The sequence below is a fragment of the Stegodyphus dumicola genome, chromosome 8, assembly GCF_044657685.1.
Source record: "Stegodyphus dumicola isolate Sdum_Otavi_A_Nest chromosome 8, ASM4465768v1".
NCBI lineage: Eukaryota > Metazoa > Arthropoda > Arachnida > Araneae > Eresidae > Stegodyphus > Stegodyphus dumicola.
The window spans coordinates 79,139,301-79,163,917 of record NC_140775.1 but is presented as its reverse complement, the minus strand read 5'-3'; the positions used below and the strand labels follow the sequence as shown (position 1 = coordinate 79,163,917).

Below are 24,617 nucleotides of genomic sequence, written 5' to 3'. Positions count from 1 at the left end.
ATTTCTTTCGATGAAAAGATAAACGTTGAAATTTAAAAGGCGTAGAAAGTATATTTTAAAATTTGACAAAGTCTACTAGTCAAAATTTAAACAAATAAACACCTGACTAAATAATGCATTTTATTGAAAGAAAATTTGTATCTAAACACAGATCATTGGTTCTTAAACTGTGAGTTTTAAAACCTAGTAAGATATGCACTTTTCCTAAATATTAACCAATAATTTTATGGTTTTGCTTAGCACTTAGCTGCTTAATAACAATCTTAATTACCTTTTTAATAAATTAATTGAATTATTACCTTGTTCAGAAGTCAAACAACAAAAATCAGCGTTATAGCTACAAAATTCCTATCTTGTTCATTTGCGGTTTTGCAGCTGAAGATGATGGTTCGGTAAAACCATCGAAACTAGTCCTGTGAAAATTTTGTAGCTATAACGCTGATTTTTGTTGCTTGACTTCTGAATTAGTATTTATTCGGCGTGTTATTGTGTCTTAATTATTACCTTGTTATTAGTAAAATACATTTATTAATAACAAAAAGAAATATTGTATATTAAAAATAAAATACATTTTCTACTCTTTAAATAAAAATAAAATAAACATTTTAAATAACATATATATTTAAAGAGTAAAGCTTTTAAATAAAAATCAAAAGATATTAATTTTATCAAAAGTAAGATATATTTATTTATCCTTAAGTAAGTATCCTTTTAGTAAGATATATTTATTTATCCTTTCAATGGAAAGGATGTTATTCTTTGTTACTCGAGGCTTTTCCCATGCGTAACACAGATACGAACCAGGTCCCTTAGAAAGTCTTCCACAAAGGTATTCCTGTCCTTAGGCAGATAGCTCATGAGCGCTTCGCCATAATAAAAAGGAAGTAAATCCCTAGTACAGATGGTAAATCAAATTAGGCATTTAAAAAGTATAAATATTTCTTTTATTTCATACATAAAGCTAGAAAAAGTATTTTTTTTAACCAATGCAGTATTTCTTCGATTTTATCACACATTTAGTGTTCCATGCAAACATCTTTGAAATCAGCGATTAATTAATAAATTATTTTTAAGAAAAAGTATTTGCTAAATTAAATTTTTTTGGCTAGATAAAAATTGATATCCTAATTGAAAAAAAAAAGTATTAAAAACGACATAATGTCTTAGCTCCTTAAATTTGTATTATTAACGTATATAAATATTAATATATGTATAAATATATAAATAATTATTAAAAACAAAAAAAGTGTGTTAACTGTTAGTTACAACCGCTAAAGTCATGCTAAACGTTATAACTGATGAAGTTAAAAATATATAAAAGCAAAATTTTTAAAATAGCAAGTATAAACTTAAATTAGTACTTCCTCCTTATGAAGGGAAAGTAAAGAAAAGAAAAACTGCCATCACGTTACATGAAAAACAAGTTTGTATACATGTATTAATAATAATAAATCTGTACAAAGCATACTAAATAAATATTCATATAATATATTGATATAGTTGTGGAAATAAGTAGATTACACATTAAAAAAATAATGTTGCACCTTTGAAAACATTTTCTTGTATGATATTTAGACAATGAAGGCAAATTTAAGATAAAACTTTTTAGATTTTCTTTGTTTTGCAACTTTTGTAATACAATATCTTACACTATTGAGAGAGACTTCTTGGCATGTGCAATGATATTTTTCTGCACGTGTAACTACAGTGGAATGCATAAAGTACGTCTTCCTTAGAATTTCTAATTTTAAAGTAATTTAAACTAAATTCCATGCTCAAAATATTTTTAAACGTAAACTTAACAATATTTACTGAATTCATCCTTAGCCTCCTATTCAAACAGCATTGGATTGCATTATTTCATCATGGCAAAGGATACTAGAGTGTAAAGGAAGTGAGCAATATCTTCAAGAAGAATTTTCAAAGGAAAACTATTCCATAGTGCTTCAGGGAAAACCACAGAATTCTCGTATATCCATCCTATTCAACTACTAATAATGTATAATATAAAGGGGACGAAATAATGTTCCGCAGCCTCAGTTATCCTCAGTCGGGAAATTTTTGTTAGCCGAGTCAACCCAACGACTTCATATAACAGGTAGACGGCTCACCCACAGAGAATTCGTCTGCTAGGATGTCTCCAACATATACCACGTGACTTAAGCTCTTGGCGCTCTTGGGGAGTGATAGCTTAGGCTGTTTATCGCCAGTTTGGCGCGCTTCTGATATGGCTAGTAGTGCTTTTTATTTCCGTTTGCTGGCAGTCGGCAGACAATGGCCTCGAATTAGGTTATTCGATTTTTTACAATTATTTTTAGATATAACTTAACCCCTTTTTTCCTGAATATTTTACCTATATTTTTAATAATCGCTTTAAATTATTTGCGCCATTATTTAAGATGTTTAGGTTAAATAATTTTAGGATGGTGTGGTGTATTTAATTATGCAAAGCACACTAGGGCTATCTGCCTAAGGGGAGGGATGCCTTCGTGGAGGACTTTCTAAGGGAAACTGGCTCGTATACACGTTACACATGGGGATAACCACGAAAACACCCATGCAGCCAGCCCGTTCGTGGGATTCGAACCTCGGACCGAACTACCAGTGTTCAGCGACTTTACCGCTCGGCCGCTGGTGGGCCTAATAATTTTAGGAAGAAAATCTAAAATAAATAATAAAAAATTGAGAGGAAACTTTAATTTTGAATAATGTTTAAAAAAATAAATTGCACTACTGTTATAATATTTGAGAAGGTAAAAAAAAAATCTCGTTTATTTTTAATGCATTGCATCCTAAAGAGAAAAATCACATTGTATGTATTTATGCTATTCATGAAATATATACTTACAGACTATTAACTTTCAGCTGGAACTATAAACTATTACTATCCAAAGTTATAATATAGTTTATGACACAAAAAGATAAATTATACTGAAATCTTATTACAGAAAAATATTTTACTTTCTTATATTTAAGTAAACATAATTTTACTTAATTTAAAGTCAGAAATAGTTTTCGGAACAATTTCATTTAACTTTGACCTTTCAGTGTTACCAATAGTACTTGCATTTTGGAAAGTTACGATAATAAATAAAATGTTTAGTTTAAAAAAAATCTTTCACTGATTGTAAATGCCCATTTTTTTTTAGTCCAAAGGGACTTGAGTCCCGAAGGACTATTGCTTTCGTTTTGGCATTTTGCGTCGGACGGATAAATGTCGGTTCACTTTTCAAACTGTTGCCACCAAATGTTAGAGTACTGCATTATATTTGAAGAAATTAAATAATGAAAATCTGCGTAAATGTATGTATATTTCTCACATTGTCATAAAATAACGGTACATAGAGTCATCGAATTTTGAATAACGTAATCCTCCAACGAATATGAGCATGTGGAAGACCAAATTTGAAATTTGTTTTATGATCGATTTCCTATTTTTTAAAACTTTGACGAATTTTTGATTAACAAACTCAAGGATTTCAAAGCGAGCAATGGCAACGTTGTGCAGAAAAAACATTTTTATCTCCAGCGCGTGAGTCTCTGTATCGGAAATTCTAAAGATATGCTCGTTTTAAAACTATTTTGCGATATTGCTGTTGCACTGGATCTTATGGTTTAAGTGCGAAGAACATGATATTTAATAAAGAAAGGTAACACACAAAATGTTAAAAAACGCCCCTTTGGACGTAATTTAAAATCTGAAACATTTCAGATTTTTTTTTTTTTTTTCCTTTTTTTTCAGTTACTTGCATATTGAAGTGCTTATAAACTTAGCAATGTCTAGAAAATAATTTCATGCAAACTTGGAAGCTACTACCTTAACTGTATGCTGCTATACATTAAATTTAGTAAGATTTCATATTTTGTACATCAGCTGTAAAATGTACATTTCCAAAATAAAATTTTATTACAGAATTATAAATTCAAACATGACAATACATATTATATTTTATTCCTCTATCCCAATTAAATAAACAGATTACGAAAATGTGCATTTAAATATAGTAATTTACTATAAATATATCGGGAACAAATACCAAAAATCACCTACTCAAACTGGTAGTCAAGTATATTCCAAATTTCCTATTTTTGATATGTGAATAAGTAATGAGCTTTTTTTTAAAAAAAAAAAAAAAAACACACACAATTTGGCTGAAATATAGAAACTACACATTATTATATACTACATGAAGAACTTTATCAAATACAATACCCTATATAAGGCTCTAATATGAGAAATTTGACTTTTTTTTTTTTTTTTTTTTCTGAGATAATATAAATTTTTAAAAAAAAAAGTTAGCTTGTAAAACCATGGAAATCTTTATAGATATATAAAGAATGTGATATTTACTTTTAAAAAATCAATACATAAAACAGTGTAAATAAAATACAAACTACAAATTAAAAATACATGCTTTTATTTTAACAAATACAGGGCTTTAATAAAACTGACTGTTTCACAGAAAAGAAAAAAAAAAAAAAAAAAAAAAAAAGCTTTTATGAATAGAAAGTAAAAACTAGTAAAGATATAATGATGAAAGCCTCATTCAAACCTGCAAAAGTTCACTCAGATATAGTTTTGATGGGTTTTTTTTTTTTTGACAAACTATATATATATATACTGTTTGTATGCAACAAAAAGTTAAGGCCTGTTTTCAAGAATTTTTTTTTTTAATTTAACTCCTACTAAATATCTTAATACACACGTAATCCTCATTTTAAATTAAAGAAAATTCTATAGTTATGATATATTTATGTTGCTAAAAAATAGTTTTAAAGGAAAAGGTTTTTAAAAAATCTTAAATTAAACAAATATTACTATGAAAGCAAAAACTCTGCAATCAAATATTGAAGTGATTAATTTATAAATAGGTGGCACTTTTAAGTATACGCAATCTGTTGACATTAACGAGTTAATACCATTTTATTCCTTATAATGTTTGGTAAGTTCGAATTCACTGCCACTTTATTCCTGCTTTACCAGATCATTCTTATGCATTAGCTAAATTAAAAAAATTTAGGATTTATTCATGCATTATTAACTAAGATATACTAGTATACAAATTTTCAGCTCATTTATAGACTTTGAATTAGCTTTTCTTTTTTTTAACAAAGTAAACATATCGCACAATCTTATCTCAATAATTTAATAATAATAGCATTTTTCTTTCTTTCTTTCTTTCTTTCTTTTTTTTTTTTTTAATTGCAGGCAGTACTTGTTTATGAAACCAAAACGCGTACGATTTGGCGAAAAAAGGTTAGCGCCAATTGGCGCAGCTTTTATTTCAACGGAGTACACGGAAAAAGAACATAAAATGCAATTATTTGTAAAAGGTGATTCCAGTAAATAATGTCACAGTATTTATTACATTTTGATGCTATTAATACATGCTGAAAATGTCATATACAGCGGCAATTTTCTTATACAATATGGCTGAAACTTTCCAACCAATTCAACAGAGATAGTAAAATAACAAAAATACTGGAAATAAAATAATAAATCATGCAGTTTTAACTTAGCTATGAAAGGTTACAGGTCCCCCTTTTACAAAACTTTCTTTACATACATAGGCGCTGCAGCGGATAACCATTTTTTATTAAATTTTATGTGACCAAGCAGAGCAGGCGTCTTTCGTCCCATAGAAATGAATGTAAAGTATTTCCGGACTTTCGGAATTCGACCAGCAGTCACGTGACACTAATGTTGGAACCAGTCGGAGGTTGCTATAAGCTCTCTACCAGTATATATCTCGTTGAGTCAACCACATTTTTACCATCTCGCCTTGGATTGGTACGAATTTTGGTTAAACGACGAAGCACGAAAACACTTTTTTACTTTATGTTTACAATTTAAAAGAAGTTAGGAATTATGGGAAAGGGAAATCTTTCTCCTTGACACTTATCGAATAAATCATTTCGATCATTGCGCCATAAAAATACACAGAAAGAATATCTTAATTTGTTCCACTCAAAGTTTGATTGTTTACAGAAAATGAAAGTGTAATTGGTATCTAGGTAACTAAGTTTCAGCTATGTTCATGAACATTTCTTGCTATTCATGAACATGTCGAAGATTCAAGTTAAATTATAAAGAATCCTCTTTAACGCCAACATTCACGATTCTATATCTGTTTTGATTGATTTCTGTGGATGTGGTCATCTTAGAAAGATAATGCTTAAGACCTACGTTTATTTATGTTCTGTGGTTGTCTTAGATAGTTACCAAGAGGGCTCACTGCAATTATATATTATTTCTGAAAAAAAATCTACGTTTATATTTTCTAAGTATAATTTTAAATTTGAGTTTTTTCAATGATTGTATAATGAATCAGTTTCCGTTAATATTCTCTTGCAGAAATGGACACCAATGGCCCAGGGGTAAATGTTCCTGAATACGGGTACTTCGACACACCGAACAACTGGCTGCTTGAGATTTTTGTGGTCTCGTTAATTAGGCACAAAGCCCTAATGCGCTTTGGCGTAATTCAATAAATACAAATCCCTTACTGAAATGTTATGTTAATCCCCTGACATGTTTCGTCATGACTTGTAAGGATCTTAAGTTTTACTAACGTTTATTTTATTTTAAATCTTTACTATCACTTCTTATTTTCTACTTCCGGCCAGAATTATAAGCGTTAACGTATTTATGCAAAGTTTGTCTGGCGAGCGCCAAGTATTTAAGTTGTGGCTTTTTGCCAAGCGAAAGAGAGGAAGCAGTTAGTCGAAGCAAGCAGGCCTCTTACCTTAGAAGTTTTACTCAGTTGCTGGTTGCCTTCCAGGCCAGAGGTTTAATCCTCTTGATAACTTTAAACGTATTGTAGTGTTCATAGTTCTCTGTACTACATACGGCTTCCTGTTAATATAAGGCCAATCTTCCACGTTTATTATTTCAAAGTTAAGAGTTTAGTTTTATTTTTATATTTTTTACGTTAAGACCACAAGTAGTGGGTCTTTGTATTCCGAAGTACGGAAGTTATTGTAAATAGAGAAAAATAAAGGGTTTTGTATACCCTTCTTGTGTATCCTGTCTACTTCCCACAGTTATTGAACATAGCTTTAGTAAGCTCTCTGTTCCGAGTCAGGTCCTTGCATGTTCCCGAAGAAAGTAAGACGGAACATTGAACCTGATAGTGGCGCCCAACGAAGAAGAATAACCATGGCTGAGTTTCAAGAAGAACCTGTGCTGCCTGCAGAAGCGGCTCAGAATCCAGAAATGCCAGCTGCCGCCCTGGAAGGATTTGGTTACATCGTCCAGACCATGCGCGCTTCGATGAAACCAGAAGCAACATTTAATGGAAACTCACCGGTAACCAGTTTTTTGGAAAAATTGGATGACCACTTCATGCTCTACCCCGTGCACGAATTTCAAAAAGTTACCTTAGCTACCAGCGCTTTGAGGGGCCAAGCGCTTAATTGGTTCAAATGTATAGGCAGAAGTCTCTTGGGTCAAGCAGGAAGTCCCACCTATACTTACGAGAATTTCAAGACTGCCCTAGTAAAAGCCTTCCCTGTTGTAAGGGATCGTGCGAAATTAGAAACGGAACTTTTTAGTATATATCAGCAAAGAATCGAAAATCTCTCAAGCTTTATTTTAAGAAAAATTCACGTCTTCAAACTCTTGTATGGAAACCGTTCGGATCCTGAGATAATTCAAGTGATTTTGCCGAGGTTACTGCCCCAAGTGCAAGACTTTATTGAATTAAGAAATCCGGCTACACTGGAAAAGTTATTTGAGCTAGCAATCCAGTTTGAAAGTAGAATAACGGCGGACATTGAAAGAAGACGCCAATATCAACAGCGAAACCAATTTGGTGCGCCAAGACTACAGCAAACTCAAGCACATGGCCACGGAGAAAAAGCGAATCAGTGGGCAAGGAAACCCGAGCGTCCAAAAACAGCCGGCGAACGTCGACAGTTCAATAGCAATCCAGGAAAATCCAGTCTCAAGGCCAGTGGAAAAAGAAGGAAAGCACGGAAATGAAAAATAATTTAAACTAAAACGGATTTCTGCTGACGGGAGGGTGCGGAAATCCGAAGGCCACGAAAACCCTTCTTCCTTCAAGTTAAATACAGTAATGGTGAAAAATTTGACTCTTCCGAAGATTGAAGTGTTGGTGAATAATATCCCAGCCACCGCACTCCTGGATACAGGCGCGCAGTGTTCCTGTGTGGCAGAATATTTTTTAGGAAGTATTTTCGGAAATACCGCATATATAATTCGGATAATACGACAGTGTTAGCGGCGCAAGGAGAAAAATGTAAGTGTATAGGTAAATTACCGCTGTATGTCCGTATCAAGGACGAACAAGTAAAGGTGATGTTTTGCATAGTAAAGAATCTGCAAGCACATATTATTTTAGGAATAGATTTTCTTTCAGAGGCACAAGCAACGCTGGATTTTAATGAAGCGTCCCTTAAGCTGACAATGAAACCAGTTCGTGGAGAAAAGGCTGAACCGCCGATGTTAAATCTTGACCACCTGCCTAATGAAGAACAGCGAAGAATCCGACAAGTGGTAAGTGAATTTGCTTCGTTATTTAGTGATATTCCAGGATTTACTCAGGTTACTAACCATAGTATTGACACCGGAGATGCAATGCCAGTTCGCCGCAAAGCATACCGGTATGTTAAGAATAAGGAAAAAATTATAGAATGGTATATCACCGATATGCTACGTAAAAAGATCATAACGCCCATCTCAAGTAGTTATGCTAGCCCGGTGGTTTTATGTAAGAAAAATCCTTTGACACATCCAAAAAGGTGGAGATTCGCAATTGACTACCGTAAATTAAACTCCATAACTAAATATCCGGTATACCCGTTACCTATTATTGAAGAAATTCTAAGGAACATAACATCCACCAAATATATGACGACTTTAGACTTAACGACTGGTTATTTTCAAATAGGGATTAGGCCTGAGGACGTGCCTAAGACTGCTTTTATAACCAAGTCTGGCACTTATGCATTTTTGCGTATGCCGTTGGGCCTTTCAAGGGCACCGGCAACATTTCAGCGATGTATGGACATTGTGTAAAGGCCTGTTCTTGGAAAGTCCACATTTATCTATTTAGACTATATCATTATTACTAGTGATAATCTCGACCAACATGTACAGGATTTAAGACAGGTGTTTTCTTTATTAAATGAGGCCGGTCTAAAAGTTAATGTCGAAAAGTGCAAATTTGCAGTCCCTGAATTAAAATATTTAGGTTACAAAATATCTCAGAAAGGAATCGAGACAGACGAATCAAAAATAATCGCTGTACAAAAGTATCCGACTCCAAACACGGCAAAGAAGCTCTCTTCTTTTCTAGGACTTTGTTCATATTATAGGTCCTTTATAAAAGATTTTGCAGCTATCGCTGAACCATTGTTAAAATTAAAAAGGAAAAAGGCAAGATTCTCGTGGACGGCCGAAGCCAATAGTGCTTTCGAAAAATTAAAACAAGCATTAACGCAAGCTCCTGTTTTGAAATTTCCTGAAAAGGATGAGAATTTAGAAATTTCAGGGGATGCTTCGGATTATGCGGTAGGAGCGGTACTTTCGCAAAATCAGCAGCCCGTGGCATTTCTTAGCCGAACTTTAAATCAAACACAAAGAAACTATTCCGCGACCGAGAGAGAGGCACTTGCAGTTCTGTTAGCAGTGCAAAAGTTCCGAGTCTATTTTGGAAGGGCGCCAATAACAGTGTACTCTGATCATGCGGCGGTAACTAGATTGTACTCAGGGAAAAACTTATCCCCAAGGTTAATAAGATGGGCACTCAAGCTACAAGAATATAATCTGGTAATCAAGCATACCCCCGGAAAGGAAAATATCGTAGCAGATGCCCTATCCAGAATTAAAATAGATGAAGAAGGTAATACCGTAAAGGTGGCAATGCTCACAGCATGTACAATAAATTCCCGAGAAACTGTAATAACCGAACTGGGTAAGGATCCTGAGTTTGGAAGCATTTATGAGTATTTAAAGGATCCTGAAAATTTTAGCCACCAAGATATTGTGGCGATAAGAAATAGGGCGGCCCATTACGAACTAATAGATGGTCTATTATTCTATACAAAAACTACGAATTCCAACAACGAATTTCGACCTGTTATCCCAGCTAGTCTTAGATTAAATATTCTGCAGGAGCTCCATGACAGCCCTTTAGCTTCTCATGCTGGTATTCGAAAAACTATCCAACGCGTATGCGAGGCAGTCTATTTTCCTGAACTGCAAAAGTTAACAAGGGCGTATGTCCAGTCCCGCCCAACATGTCAAGCAGTTAATTATATTAATTTCCGCCCGGCCGGGTTTCTAAATAGTATTAAATCCGAATTTCCAAATGAAATAATTGGCATCGATTTATTGGGCCCTTTCCCAAAAAGTCAGTTAAATAAAAGTCGCTATCTCCTTGTTATGGTTGATCATTTTAGTAAGTGGACCGAAATTGTTCCCTTAAAACGAGCCTCCGCGAAATTAGTTACTGATTCTATTTTAAATAAATATATTTTAAATTACGGGGCGCCCCTAAAAGTTATATCGGATAATGGTCCTCAATTTGTAAGTAATGTATTTGAAGACATGTGCCAAAAACTGGGCATACGTCATTTAAAAATGGTTCCGTATCGGCCGCAATCAAATATAGCGGAACGGGTCAATAGAAATATAGTGAAAATTATCCGTAGTTATGTTAAAAATTTTCATAAAAGCTGGGATAACTATGTCAATGAATTTGCTTTCGCCCTTAGGACCGCAAAACATGATACAACGGGCGAAACTCCTGCTGAGTTATTTTTAGGCAGAAAGATTATAACGCCGTTAGATAAATTATTTTATGTGCAACAAAGAGCCCCAGAATTTAAAATGAGTGATATAGAAAAACTAATTAAAGAAGCAAAAAAGAATACTGAAGTAGCACAGAGAAAACAAAAGCTATATTATGACTTGAAACGACGGGGAGTAACTTATAAAGTAGGGGATGAAGTATTAAAAATTAAGCATTCACTTTCTTCAGCACCAGAAGATAAAACTGCCAAATTTTTTCCACGATTTGAAGGACCATATGTCATATAAAAAATAACTCACGCTGTAGTAGTGTTAAAAGCCAGAAATGGTGAAACCTGCTCCGCAAACATTGATCAAATCAAACCCTACTATGATCTTAATAAAATGCAAATATTTTCAGATCTTTTGCAGGATCCGGCACGGCAGACACCGCAGGCACAAGCTCCAGAAGTGAAACAACGACAAGTACAAGGGCAAGCCATTAAGAGGCAGGAGCAAGTGAAAAGAAAGTTTCCCCGCGGGAAAATTGAAGGTAACAAGAAAAAGAAGCCGTTCCACCGTCCAGAAAAGAGAGCTCACGAACACCCCCAGAATGAAGAAGGAAGAAGGACGACGAATGCAAAGAGAGCCAGGAGAAATGACGGCAACTATAACCCGGCTCTAAAACGGAAGATCTACTCATCCGACAGGACTCTCCGCAGCAAATGTCGCCGAACTGCGGAAGGGCCACCAGCGGCGGAGGAAAAGTTACAAGGAAAATTTGAACGGCCAGCAACGAGGTCCAAGCAGGAACACGAAAGAAGTTTCCCGGTTCCGCCAAGACCAGCTGCCATCAAACGGCCAAGACCACAGGCAGAGGCGAAAAAGAAGGTATTCAAGGGTGACCGAACTGGAAAAAAAAAAAGAAAGCTTCTAGAGGAAGGCACTGAAGGGCGAGCCCGCACACGAAGGAGGATAAATCAAACAACAATCTATGCTTCTTTCCAGGACTGGGCTCAGAAAAGAATGTCCGAATATCACAAAGATAAGTAAAATTTTATGTTACTTTGCAAACTTAAGTTAATCTTTCATTCTTACTGCAAGTGGCAGATTTCAAGAAGTTTTACCTCATGCGAGGTCTACCTTTATCGCCAAAAGGGCGAGAAATGAGTTGTTACCGATTTTGGTATTATGTTTTTCAATTACTCGCGTTATTTTGGTATAATGTTTTTCAATTAATTTACAATTAAAACTAAAGTTGATGTATAATAGCGATGTGTAAAGACTTAAGGATTGTAAAAGTTATTGTATAAATTTTATTTAAAACTTTCTGGCAAGAAAGAAGTTTTAGTCTGAAAGACTTTTTGAAATGTAGTATTTCAATGTAGAAAAATTGGCACTTGCTTTGAAAAGAATAGAAGTTAACAATGTACTACTAATGTATGTTGTCAAATGCGTAAAATTAACGGCATGTTAATATGTTCTTATATACAATGTGAACTGTTATTTAAAATGTTAAGAAATACCGTGATATGGTAAAAGTGAAAGTAATGTTAAAATTTTTTTTTTATTCGTGTGACTGTAAAAAGACTAAATCATGGTGAATATGTGTTAAAGGTTGAATGATGTAGTTAGGCTCTCTGACGCTACACTTCAGAGTTAGCCACTTTCAGAATAGTACCTCAGGGTTTAGAGTTGAAATTAGGGTGTGTTACAAGGTCTTGGTATGTTGAATTTTAACACGTTAGTGTTTTGATTGTAGGAGGAAGTGTTGAACACGTAGACAGAAACACATTCGTGTTTGGTGTTCTTTTACAAACACATGTCAGAGAGCACGGGGAGAGATAATTAAAATAGTCATGAATGAAATAAGAATGTTAAGAGAAATATAATTATACATGTTACTTGCCATTTCATTGTGTAACATTTCATTAAACTAGTTTTCCTTCCAGATCTCTGGAAGGAACCAGATTTGAATAAAAGCTCCTGTTTAGATGCAGTACAGATGAAAAAATTGCGTATCCTGGGAGCTGCTATTGTAAAAACAAATTTCTTTCTTTTAAATTTCTAGTTTCTAGCGAAAAATGTTTGTAAAAGATTGGCCTCGCGTTAGATTCTAGAGCTAAAAGTTTTCAACAAGGTCGTTTTAGACCTCAGTTTCAAACTAATTAACTCTGGCGGGAAGTATGTAAGGATCTTAAGTTTTACTAACGTTTATTTTATTTTAAATCTTTACTATCACTTCTTATTTTCTACTTCCGGCCAGAATTATAAGCGTTAACGTATTTATGCAAAGTTTGTCTGGCGAGCGCCAAGTATTTAAGTTGTGGCTTTTTGCCAAGCGAAAGAGAGGAAGCAGTTAGTCGAAGCAAGCAGGCCTCTTACCTTAGAAGTTTTACTCAGTTGCTGGTTGCCTTCCAGGCCAGAGGTTTAATCCTCTTGATAACTTTAAACGTATTGTAGTGTTCATAGTTCTCTGTACTACATACGGCTTCCTGTTAATATAAGGCCAATCTTCCACGTTTATTATTTCAAAGTTAAGAGTTTAGTTTTATTTTTATATTTTTTACGTTTAGACCACAAGTAGTGGGTCTTTGTATTCCGAAGTACGGAAGTTATTGTAAATAGAGAAAAATAAAGGGTTTTGTATACCCTTCTTGTGTATCCTGTCTACTTACCACAGTTATTGAACATAGCTTTAGTAAGCTCTCTGTTCCGAGTCAGGTCCTTGCATGTTCCCGAAGAAAGTAAGACGGAACATTGAACCTGATAGACTGACGAATCAATATGCAAAACACTACGATTTACTGATGGCAATGTATATAAAATTTTGATGGGACGTTGTGAAGACGAACAGACTAAAAAAATTACTTAATTCTTACTAAAAGATTATCAGATTAGCAAAAGTGAAAGAAAATAATTCTACAATTTGATAAATAACCTCATGCAGATACTCGTCTTTCCTTTTCTAGTTTTTTAGACTATATTTTTCATGAAAATATTTCACCTTTATAAAAGAGATTAATTAAATGATAAATTTTAATAATTAAGTAGACATAAATTTAAAATTCTTTTAACTGCTATATGTAGCATTAATTTTCCACCCATTTTCAGTTTTTGAATGCTCAAGTTTCTTTCTTGCTTTTTCAGCAAAATATTATTTATGAATACAGTTTGTAATCTTCCATTTTTTTTACCATCTTTTTTACACGATATTTTTCATGAAAGTTTGTCAATACAACTTTATAAAAGAGACGAATTAAAGAATGATTTTAAATTGTTAAGTACATAAATTAAAAATTCTAGTAAGTGATATTCTTTTAACTATTAAAATTCTATTAACTGCTATTCTCTTAACTATTAAAATCCTCTTAACTATAAAATGTGAAATGTAGAGGTTAAAGTATTCTTTATTCTTACTAGCGCACGCAAATCATCATGCGAATATTCACTGATCGCTCTTAAAACCTGAAAAACACATGCTTGCGATGTTATCGTCATGCGATGAATAATAGGTATTTTATTTTTTTACCAGGATGTTTTAAATTTGCTATTTTTTGAACCTCTTTTTTGCTCAATTACTTGTTTTCTTTTCTACCACGATGTTTTCGCGGCTACGTTTTCGGTGAACACCAATTAAATCGAATAATCCAATTCAGAAGTGTGTAATAAAATGCGTAGTTGCTATTCCATCTAGTTAAGTCCACACCCTACCAACAGTCATAAATTTTACGATCAAGCTACTAATTCTGTAGAATATCGTTAGTAAGCAAGAATTTTTAGCCTTATATATAGTGACTGAAAATATTCTACACTTCTGGCAATGTCCAGAAGTTTCTTTCCATTCGCTTTTGTTATTACGTTTAGATTTTGACAAGTTAAATCTGATACGTCTCTAGCCATTTGTTTCTCATGAACGGAACTTCTCATATTTCATTACTGCGACTGGTTTTCTCCATGTAAAACATGAATATGAATTGGTTTCTATTAAAGTGTATTCTACAGAGGCATTCCTTAAGCAGATAGCCATAAGATGTTTTTCTATAACCCAAATAAAGCCCTTTTGAATAATCAAAATAGCTGCCAAAGTATCTTAGACTGTAGGCCTTTTGCTTAAGTCAAAAGCACACAGATTTTCTTTCCAATGGTTTTTCATCCTACTGTGGAATTATGAACAACGAAAAAGCTGATACGTTGGTTGAGAAAGGAACTTTGATAATGCAACGCATTAATCGACCGCTGTCTTTTCGTATGACTAAATTGTTTTTAACTTGGACTTAAGAAAATTCTTAAACAGAATATGATTCAACGTGCTATGGATAAGAGATGGAGGATTTTGGGATAGACACAACTTTCATTCTAAGTTTCTGAAGAAAGACAGCGGCTGTGTGGCTCCAATCAGTATATGCTTTTTTGACATTTAAATAATTGTATTACACTTTCTCGGCATGAGGACATTGTTAAAAGCTACTGGAGAGCCCGTGAACCAATAGCTTAAGCACTAATGTTTAGCATTTGTAAAATAAATAAATAATCCAATTCATGTCTGCTGTATTCGAAAACGAATTTGTTTGAAATTTGTTTGAAACGAATTTGTACGTAAGCAAATTGCAAGAAGGTATTATGAAGTACTTTAAATGTTTCCTCATAATTTTGAGTTCTTAAATCTTGCCTTCTTTATGTAGAAGCTTTCAAATCTTAGGAAATCTTTTATAGAAACCGACAATAATTAGTATTTAGACTCGTAGTTCTTTTTTCCTTTAATGAACATTATGAAAATGACAATAGTCAGGTACAGCCTTGATTTTCTAGATATCTACTACTATACACATATCTTTTAGGCAAACGATATGTCTCTCTAAATAATCAATACATCAAAGGAATCAGCATTACATTAACATTTCTGGGTTCTCGCACCATTTTCCCGATGTTTCTCTAAAATACATTTTTTTAATAAAATATCATCTACGCATTATAATAGCGGCATAGGATTTTGAAGCACATCTAAAAAGATTGCAGAGATCTAGCTATAAGAATAGTTCTCAACAACCGAATCTGGAGGTCTATATTTCTCTGTACAATATGTGTCGCATCTATTCTAACTGATCAAATTTCAGTGTGCTAAAATTCCAAATTTTATCCAATTTCCTTCTGTGAATGATTGTTTTGTTTTTATTTTTAGGTTATTTCAGAATACGAGCGTGCCATAATCTTCCGTTTAGGACGTATTACTAAAGGTGGAGCAAGAGGTCCAGGTAAATATATAGCATATTTAATGTTAGTTTGATTATTAACGTCATCCCACTAACATTCATTTGGTGGTAGAATGTTTGTGATATAGTTTCCGATTAACCAAATGAGAAAAGTCTATCTTTTTATGACCTGAAAAATGTTAAATGCAAACAGCTATTTGTTCTGTGTATTTGTGTATTTATATATTGCACAAGCTTTACTAGTTTACTACTTTGTAAATGAAACAAAGCAATTTAATGCTGATGTTGATTGTGAAAATTTAAGTTCGGAAAAGTATTCGTTTGTAGTTAAAAAGATCAATTTGTGTAATTTAATTGTTAATGTTAATTTCTTTTAACATCCGTATCTTATCGTAGAGATTATCTCCTTTTAAATATTAAAATAACGTATAATTACCTATTAGATTTTTGATGTCTTATCTGTATATACCATAGGAAATCCATCATGAAGGCATGCCTCTCCTTAAGCAGATAATTCTCGCATACAATGCCATACCTAGTTTAATAAGCAGATATTTTTGGTGCATAGTCATTTTAATTAGTGGCAATATTCCTCATTTTGAACTCCGTGTGGTATAAAACAGCTAATTTTATAATGAGGTTCATTAGAAACGCAAAATTATCTAATTTCATATCTCCTTGTTTTATTCAGTACAGTAATATCATGTCTTTTAGGATAAAAAATAATTTTAAGGCATCACGCAATCTTTTGAGGGAGAATGAGAAAACAACACTGCTATTTAATGATAACTAAATAGAAATCATTTCTTAACTGAGTTGTTTCAACCTCTCTGTACCTCCGCCCCCTTTTTAAAAAATATTATTACTCCCCTCTCAATTTTCATAACAACCTAATTTCATAAATACTCACGCGATATTGTAATTTATTTAATAGACTACAAAATGATAAAACATGTTATATATAAATATAAGTAAAAAATATATATTTATTATAAGTAACAATAATTTTAAATGTAATAAAAACAAGTCTTACACATAATTAATACAACATAATATTTTAATGCGATAGCTGGGTTTGTTTTTCAGCAAAAATGTTCTCAAACCGTGGCATCATTGCAAATATTGCTGTTCTAAGCTCCTTTCCAATCACTAAAGAAGACAGACACTTTATCTTTAAAACAGCTACTCAAAATCTATATACATATAAAGAACAAAGTTTGTGTGTTTGTCTTCTAATAACCCAGTCACTACTATAGCTATCGTCACCAGACTTCCTACAACTCTTTTCTGGGTCGCGGAAAAGGTCGACGTCCACTTTTTTTCAAAAAGGAATAGCTAAAATCATAGATATTAATTAAAAACTCGTAAAAAGGATAATATTCGCCCTCATTTTTCCGAGTGGCAACAGTATTGCAAGCTGGAGATGAAAATCTGCTTTATTTCGAAAGTTGTTGCCACTGCTCGATTTCAAATCCTAGAGTTTGTTAATAAAAAATTTCTATGTTTTACGATGAAATAAAAATAGCATTGTCAAACATTAAATACATTATTCCCGATTCCAAATATTCGTGGGAAGCCATTTCAGTGATTCCCATCTTCGCACGACTTTAATCAGCCGAAATATTAATTAAAATCTCTGAAGGCGCTAATTTTCGTACTAATTTTTCCGAGTGGCAACAGTGTCACGCATTGGAGATAAAAATGCTTTATTTCGAAAAGTGTTGCTACTGCTCGCTTTCAAATCGTAGAGTTTGTTAATCAAAAATTTGTAAATTTTACAAAATCTATACATATAAAGAAGACTGTGTGTTTGCGTGTTTGTTTGTTTGTTTGCGTTATTTAATTCTGATTTTTTGCCCTATTTAATCGACTAAAATTGAATATAGTTGAAATATTGGGTGAAACTTGAGCCTTTACGACCATTTGTTTAGAAAGACCAAAATCCTTGAAAACTGAATGCCATTGTTGCTGATGTAATGAGAGAGAATTAGCATATTTCTCTATCGAAATTTTTTATGTGGGTTCCGTAAAGCATCAGACTTAAAAACATATGACTATGAATTGTAATTTTTGCATCGTTATTAGAGAAGGATTACAGCAGTATCGTTCTCTCTGTTGTTAGATGTATTACTCTCAATGTAACTTTACTGGCATCGAGTTCTTCCGCTAGTAAATAAATAAATAAAACAATTTTAAACAAGGTATTATAAATGACAATAAAATTTCTAAAGCTTTGTTTGTGAAAGTAGGAAAATCTTTCATTACTTGTAGCCAAAACGTAATAATGTAAATTTCTTGTTAAAACATCTGCTTTAATGCGCTGTCAAAAGGTAAGTCAATTATCATTTCTTGCCCTGCTGTCGAAAGAGCAAAATTATCAAATTGTTCAGTCACAAATGGGTGTTTTATCCCTTCGTATTTCGCCATACGATCTTTAAAGTAAAACGAGAATTCCTTCTAAAGCTTGATCAAGTAAGTATTATTAAGAACTTTAGTTTCTTCTATTTCATCTGCGAGACAGGTGATTTTGAAATTGGGATACTTTTCAAAGGTGTTATTTTCCAAACTTATTATCCAGAGTTCGACTTTCTTTTTAAATGGAGTAATCCTGTTTTTCTCCATCAGAGCAAGAATTTGAGGCCCTTATACTGATTTATTTAAAGTGCAAGGAATTTTGAGCCATAAAACAAGTTGACTTAATTCCTTATTATTATCAGTCGGAAATAGGGCGATCTCTTCTTTTAGCTCAAATTCCTTTCAAAATGCTTTGGAATGAGAAAACCAACGTGCCTAACAATAATATTGTTACGAAATGTCCAGGCGCGGTAAGATAGCTTCCCCGCAAAACAGGGTTAGGGTTGCCATAAAATGGCAAGGGAAGACAAAGTTGCCATATTTGGCAAGAAATCGCCCATTTGGCGATATTTGGCGACAAAATTGGCGATATGCCATGGACGGATGGAGAACCTTCTGGAATGAATTCTTACCAGTTTAGCCCAGAATATTCTCGAACACAAGCCGAAAGCTATATAAAACCTGCTGGTACGCGGAGAGTATCGAGTGCGAGATAGTGTCTCGAGTTATCCGTGCGGAGTCGATCCAGTTGACAGCTGGGCAGCGAATGCCGAGTGGGTCGTCCAGTGCATCGCAAGAATCTCCTAGTGTATCGCGGTTAGTGCATCGTCGAGAGAGTATGTTGAGCTCCGGTAACGACTGAACCGAAGAGTAGGGAGCTGTGCTCTGAGTGTCGAGTGCATCACGAGTTGTAACGTGGAGAGTCTCTAGAGTACGTGGAGTTCCGAGAACGACCGAGCAGAGTCGGGAGCTGCACTCTGGTGCTTTGCAGCGAAGTTGTCTCAACTGTTATAACCTGATAACCTGAAGGCTGTGTCGCTATTTTTTCCAGCGAGTGTATAGTAGTTCTTCGACGACTGTAAAACGTGACTTTGGAGGTGTCCTGATTAATATTGGCTAATTAAAGTGTGTTTCGATACTTCATCAAGTGTCATCGTTATTCACTCGAAATCCGCAGGAACCCAAGGAAGAAGAAAAACAACAACGTAACAACTGACGTCAGAAAAAAAAAGTAACAGTATAAAAGTACTGTAAATTCTGCACCCATTACTATTAATAGACTATTTTTTTAAAACAATTACAGCTCTTATAATAACTTCAAATGTTGTTGGTAGATCTTCGCCCATATCTTTTGAAATATGTTAATCATATTGGACGAGTAGCCACCTTTTGTACTAGTGCCTGTACCATCGTTTTTTTCCTGCCTCAGCTGATGTCTCTCTTTAAACATTTGAAAATGGATGAATCGAGAAAAATGCAGCATTCCATTAGCAAACGTTATTAATTGGGGGAGATGGGAGCTAGCAGTTAATGAATTGGGAATTTCGTCAATAAGACTTACTGATGAAGGAGATGAAAGGATAGCAACGGATAAATTAGCACGATTTTAAATACGGGATGAAACGGGAAAGGACTAATCGGGAAATTCACTGCTAAATAATAAAAAGCACAGTTCGTCTGATTCGTAATATACAAAGAAGCAATGTAGGTATTCATCCTTTCCATAAAATGCCATTTTTATTAGTTATATATATATATAACTAATAAAATGGCATTTTTATTAGTATATATATATATATATATATTAGTATGTATATAATTTTAAACAAATTTAAATTCAATTTTTAACAAACGTATAAAAGTAAAAAAACAAATTTAAAGCCTAAAAAAAGAAAAAAAGCCAAAATAATTAAAAAAATTTTTTTTTTTTAAATGTGAAATTATTTTAATTGTTGCAAAATTGTTTTAATTAAATTCAATTTATTCTTATGAAACAATTAGTATGTATATATATATATATATATATATATATATATTAATATATTAGACAAATTCTATGGAAAAAGATGTTTAATAAAATGATTTTAGTAGAATATATTGCATACATTTCAGTAGAAAATATAGAAATGAATAGTATTTTTACAATATACTTTAACATACAGTAATTTATGTATGAATATATTTACAGAATTTTCAATGCCTTTGTTTAAAACATTTAAGATTTTGTTAATAAAACTGTATTTGTTACTTTTTCTGATATCTTTGGATACATGTTTGCAGTGCCAAAAACAGCTGTAATCTGCCAATCATATGAACATTCTAACAAGTTTTCTTTTTCTTCCCCCTTGTTTTAAGGTGTTTAATGTGAACAGCAAAAGAGTTGAATCGTTGTGGCATATCTTAGGGTTATGGTCACATAGATAATATTTTCTTTTACTTCAAAATTTATAAATGATATTCTTCATACAACCCAAACTTCTTCTTCAGGTATTAAAACCCAAACTTCTTCTTCAGGTACATTTTAATTTATTTACATTTTTTCACAGTTGGTTCCATGAAACACATAGCTTAGGTTCTGATAGAGCGACTTTTTCGCGCAAGTGTTCAAAGCACTTCCCCATTTTTCAATTGTTTCGGTTATTTCAATTCCATTTCTGTTATAAGATTGATTAATGAGACCCAGTTTTGTGAAGTAACAGTAAAAGAATTTCTGTGTGATTACGAAACCTTGGCATAAAAGTATTTTGCTGCCAAATTCAGAAGAATTTTAAAAATGCCAGTATTTTTACTCCGATTGCTTACTTTTGGCTTTAGCGTTCTTTTTTCCTACAACTTTCCATTCTTGTCGCTTTTCTGTTGTCACCTAGCGCATCTAGAAATGTTATCATCTGATAAGTCTTAAATGTTGACTGGTTGAAATGATTTTGAGACGAAGTCTCTTATTTAGATTCAGACGAATGTACGGACACTGTACTTTTTCTTTGCCAAATTTGAGTCATTTTCACTGAAATACACTTTTCAAATAATTCCAATTCAAAGAATTTCATAAATGACTTAAAAAACAGCAAGTAGATTCTTTTGTGACATTATTGTTAGCCCACATTCTGATCTGCAGAAAATCTTTTGCCACATAACTGCTTTTATAATACAGATAATCCTCAGAAATAATATACCCACTAAATTCTTTCACAAATCTAGGCTATATTCAGCGTGTTCTAGTGTCTACAGACCGATTCTGGGCAATGCTACCAATGCATCAACAGCAACATGCAGTCAAGCATAATCCTGAAGCAAAATTATATTTAAGCAATTTCTCTTGGGCAAAGATCAAATTTTTTAATTTAAAAAATCAAATTTTTTAAATTAAAAAATTTGATCTTTGCTCAAATTTTTTAATTTTTTAATTTAAAAAATCAAATTTTTTAAATTAAAAAATTTGATCTTTGCTGAATACTGTAGTATGGCAACTGAATACTGTAGTATGGCAAATTATGCATACTGTAGCGTTTCAACTGTTTTATTAGTCTTCTTCACAAGTTAAAACAAAATTCATCTACATCTTTGCTGTGTAGTCTTACAGGCCTCTTCTTCACTCGACACAAACAGCGTATTAGATACTTCCTTTCACAATGACCAATGCAGGTTAAAGTATGCCGATATGTACTTGAATCTCCAGAGAACTTGACATGTTTGATTTTCTTATGTGTAATGTTGTATGTAATGTTGTCATTAAATTTTCTGAAGCAGGAAGGGTGAAAAATGGGCAATGCTCTCACCGAAACTCGAACCTGGACCTCTCGAATACGCGCCGAGTGTGCTACAGCTATACCACGAAGTAATCCAGAAAGGAGGGAGAAAATGCCTTATAATGTGAATAGGAGTCAGTTTTCCTTTGAAACATCTTCCGTGGAGGCAACCTTCTTCTTTGCTAGATAGCCTCCGTGAGCTGCAATATATTGAATTAACCTCACCGTCAGTGATCTTCAGTATTTTTTCTACTTAAGTTAAAAAAATCCTCGAGAAAGTCACGATGTTAATTCTTTCTTAGCAGAAGTCCTTTCTTTACGAGAGTGCAAGCCACATGCAGCCCATGAATTACTTTTTCATCAACTTATGATTCAAGTGAACAAATTGATTATTGAATGTCGATTTCCAAGTGTGCGTATATTTTTATACTTTTAAACTATTAAAAAAATATCTTCAGAGCTTAGAAATCAACAATATCACAGGAAACTCACTTTGTCAAGTTATTTCATCGCGTAAACTCCCACAATGTTCTTATTAACTTGCTTGTAATTTCAGTCTTAAAATATGCTATTAATATTTTTCTTGAAAAATATATTCCCATATGTTACTCTAATTTTCTTTCTGTGATCTCTGATTTTGGTGGTGTTATTTCAGTAAAAATAATAAGATTATTTGAAATTAGTACCTCGAGAGTCGTGAAATAGCTGCTGTATACTAGAAGACTTTCCTAAGTATATTTTTTATACGTAATGCGTCTATGTCCCCGCCCCAAGATTCAGCACAAATTGCCTCTGCAGAGTAGAGAAATGTGCCGCCATTGTTTTACAGTTTCGGAAATGAATCTTTGTCAGAGTTAAATAAATGTTAAGCTTTATTCCAAATCATTAGCAATTAAATTCCCTCTTTAATTGTCATGAGTTTCTACAAATTTTTCTCAAGTTATAACAACAGCATTTCATTTCGTTAATAATATTACTAATTCGCCCCCTTTTTTTATTTTCCTTAATATATTTTCCTTTTATTTTTTAGAATCAGATTTTTTTTAAAGCATGCGTAATGAATAGCACACTAGCAGATAATTGTGGGTTCAGGTTTTGCTGTTAGTATAAACTTGTGATAAATTCTCAACCCATGGCTTATGGTATTTTTGTATTCATTTTTTTTCACTGAAATTACTTTCGAATCAAGTTCGAGGCAGATATATCCAATTAAGAAGTCTATACTCCTGAATCTCATTGTTAGAAGTTTGTCCTTTCATTTCTCGCTGAATATATGTAAGTAGATTTATTTTTGATTAAAAATAAAATTAAAATATGTCCAGATAAACTAAAATTTGAGTGTGACCACTAGTGAGACTGCGTGCGTATCGGAAATTCTAAAGATATGCTCAATTTAAAATTATTTTGCGATATTGCTCTTGAACTGCATTTTATGGTTCAAGAGCGAAGAACATGATATTTTATAAAGGTAAGACATAAAAATGTAAAAAAAAAAAAAAAAAAAAAACGCTCCATTGGACGTAATTTAAAATCTGAAACCTTTCAGACTTTTTTTTTTTAATTTTATTTTCATCACATTTTAAAGTATTTTGATAAATAAAAGCTTTACTTCACTCCTCAGGATTTTAGTATAAAAGAGTAAGAAATTTTAAAAAATATATTTCGAAAGAATATAAAATTTAGAATATCCAAATAAATGCTGTATTTTACATCAGAATTACATTACAAATGCTTCAATAATGAATTATGCATTATAAAGTGAATTAAAGTCAGTTTGTAGTTCTTCTAAGATGGTATACCCGAGCAACATGAAAACCGGATTTCGCTTTTTAAGATTTCAAAGCTAGCAGCTATGATATTAAAAAAAAAAAAAAAAAAAAAAAAACTTCTGTTATATCCGTTCCTAGGAACGGATATAATAATCGAAAAGGTGTGCACCGGTGTCTGGTAATTTACTTTCTGCACCTTTTCCAACTGAGAACGAAAGTCGAATTTCTTATTAAAATTTAAACTAGTGAGCATCTGTTAATGACATAGTTTCATGATTTAAAAATTATTATAATATTTATCGTAATTAGAACCGTTTTAAGCATCACCTTGCAAGATTTTTGAACGAAACTGAAATGCATTATAAATTATAGTATTTTCCCCTTAAACTTACAACAAATAAATTTATTTAATGTAAGAAGCAAAAATCCATATATTTAAGTGCGTTCATTTTCTTAAGCATAGGTTTTTATATGTTGGCATATATGTGAATTTTGATTAAATTCAAATTTGGTTATTTTCCTTACCGTTATAAAACGTTTTTTTTTTTAAATTCAGGTTTGATTTTTGTATTACCATGCACGGACAGCTACTTCAGAGTAGACCTTAGAACTCTCTCTTTTGACGTCAAACCACAACAGGTATGTTTTGTTAATTAGTTTATTATTTATTAGAACTTCATCTTTTTTTTTTCTAATACTATTTTATATGTAGTTTCTCTGAAAAACATCGTACTATCAGCTTCTATCTGTACTTCTATCTGTATATGTCTCTAACCAG

The 24,617-nt window shown here is 32.8% G+C and overlaps 1 protein-coding gene across 1 annotated transcript in view; it reads left to right on the top strand.

The window, feature by feature from the left end:
* Window positions 1-24,617, top strand: part of LOC118196230 (stomatin-like) — a 70,596-nt gene that overhangs the window by 29,407 nt on the left and 16,572 nt on the right. The window contains exons 4-5 of the mRNA XM_035367661.2: window positions 15,939-16,011; window positions 24,396-24,478. Coding sequence (XP_035223552.1) covers window positions 15,939-16,011; window positions 24,396-24,478 — 156 coding nt within the window. The remainder of the gene's footprint in view (window positions 1-15,938; window positions 16,012-24,395; window positions 24,479-24,617) is intronic.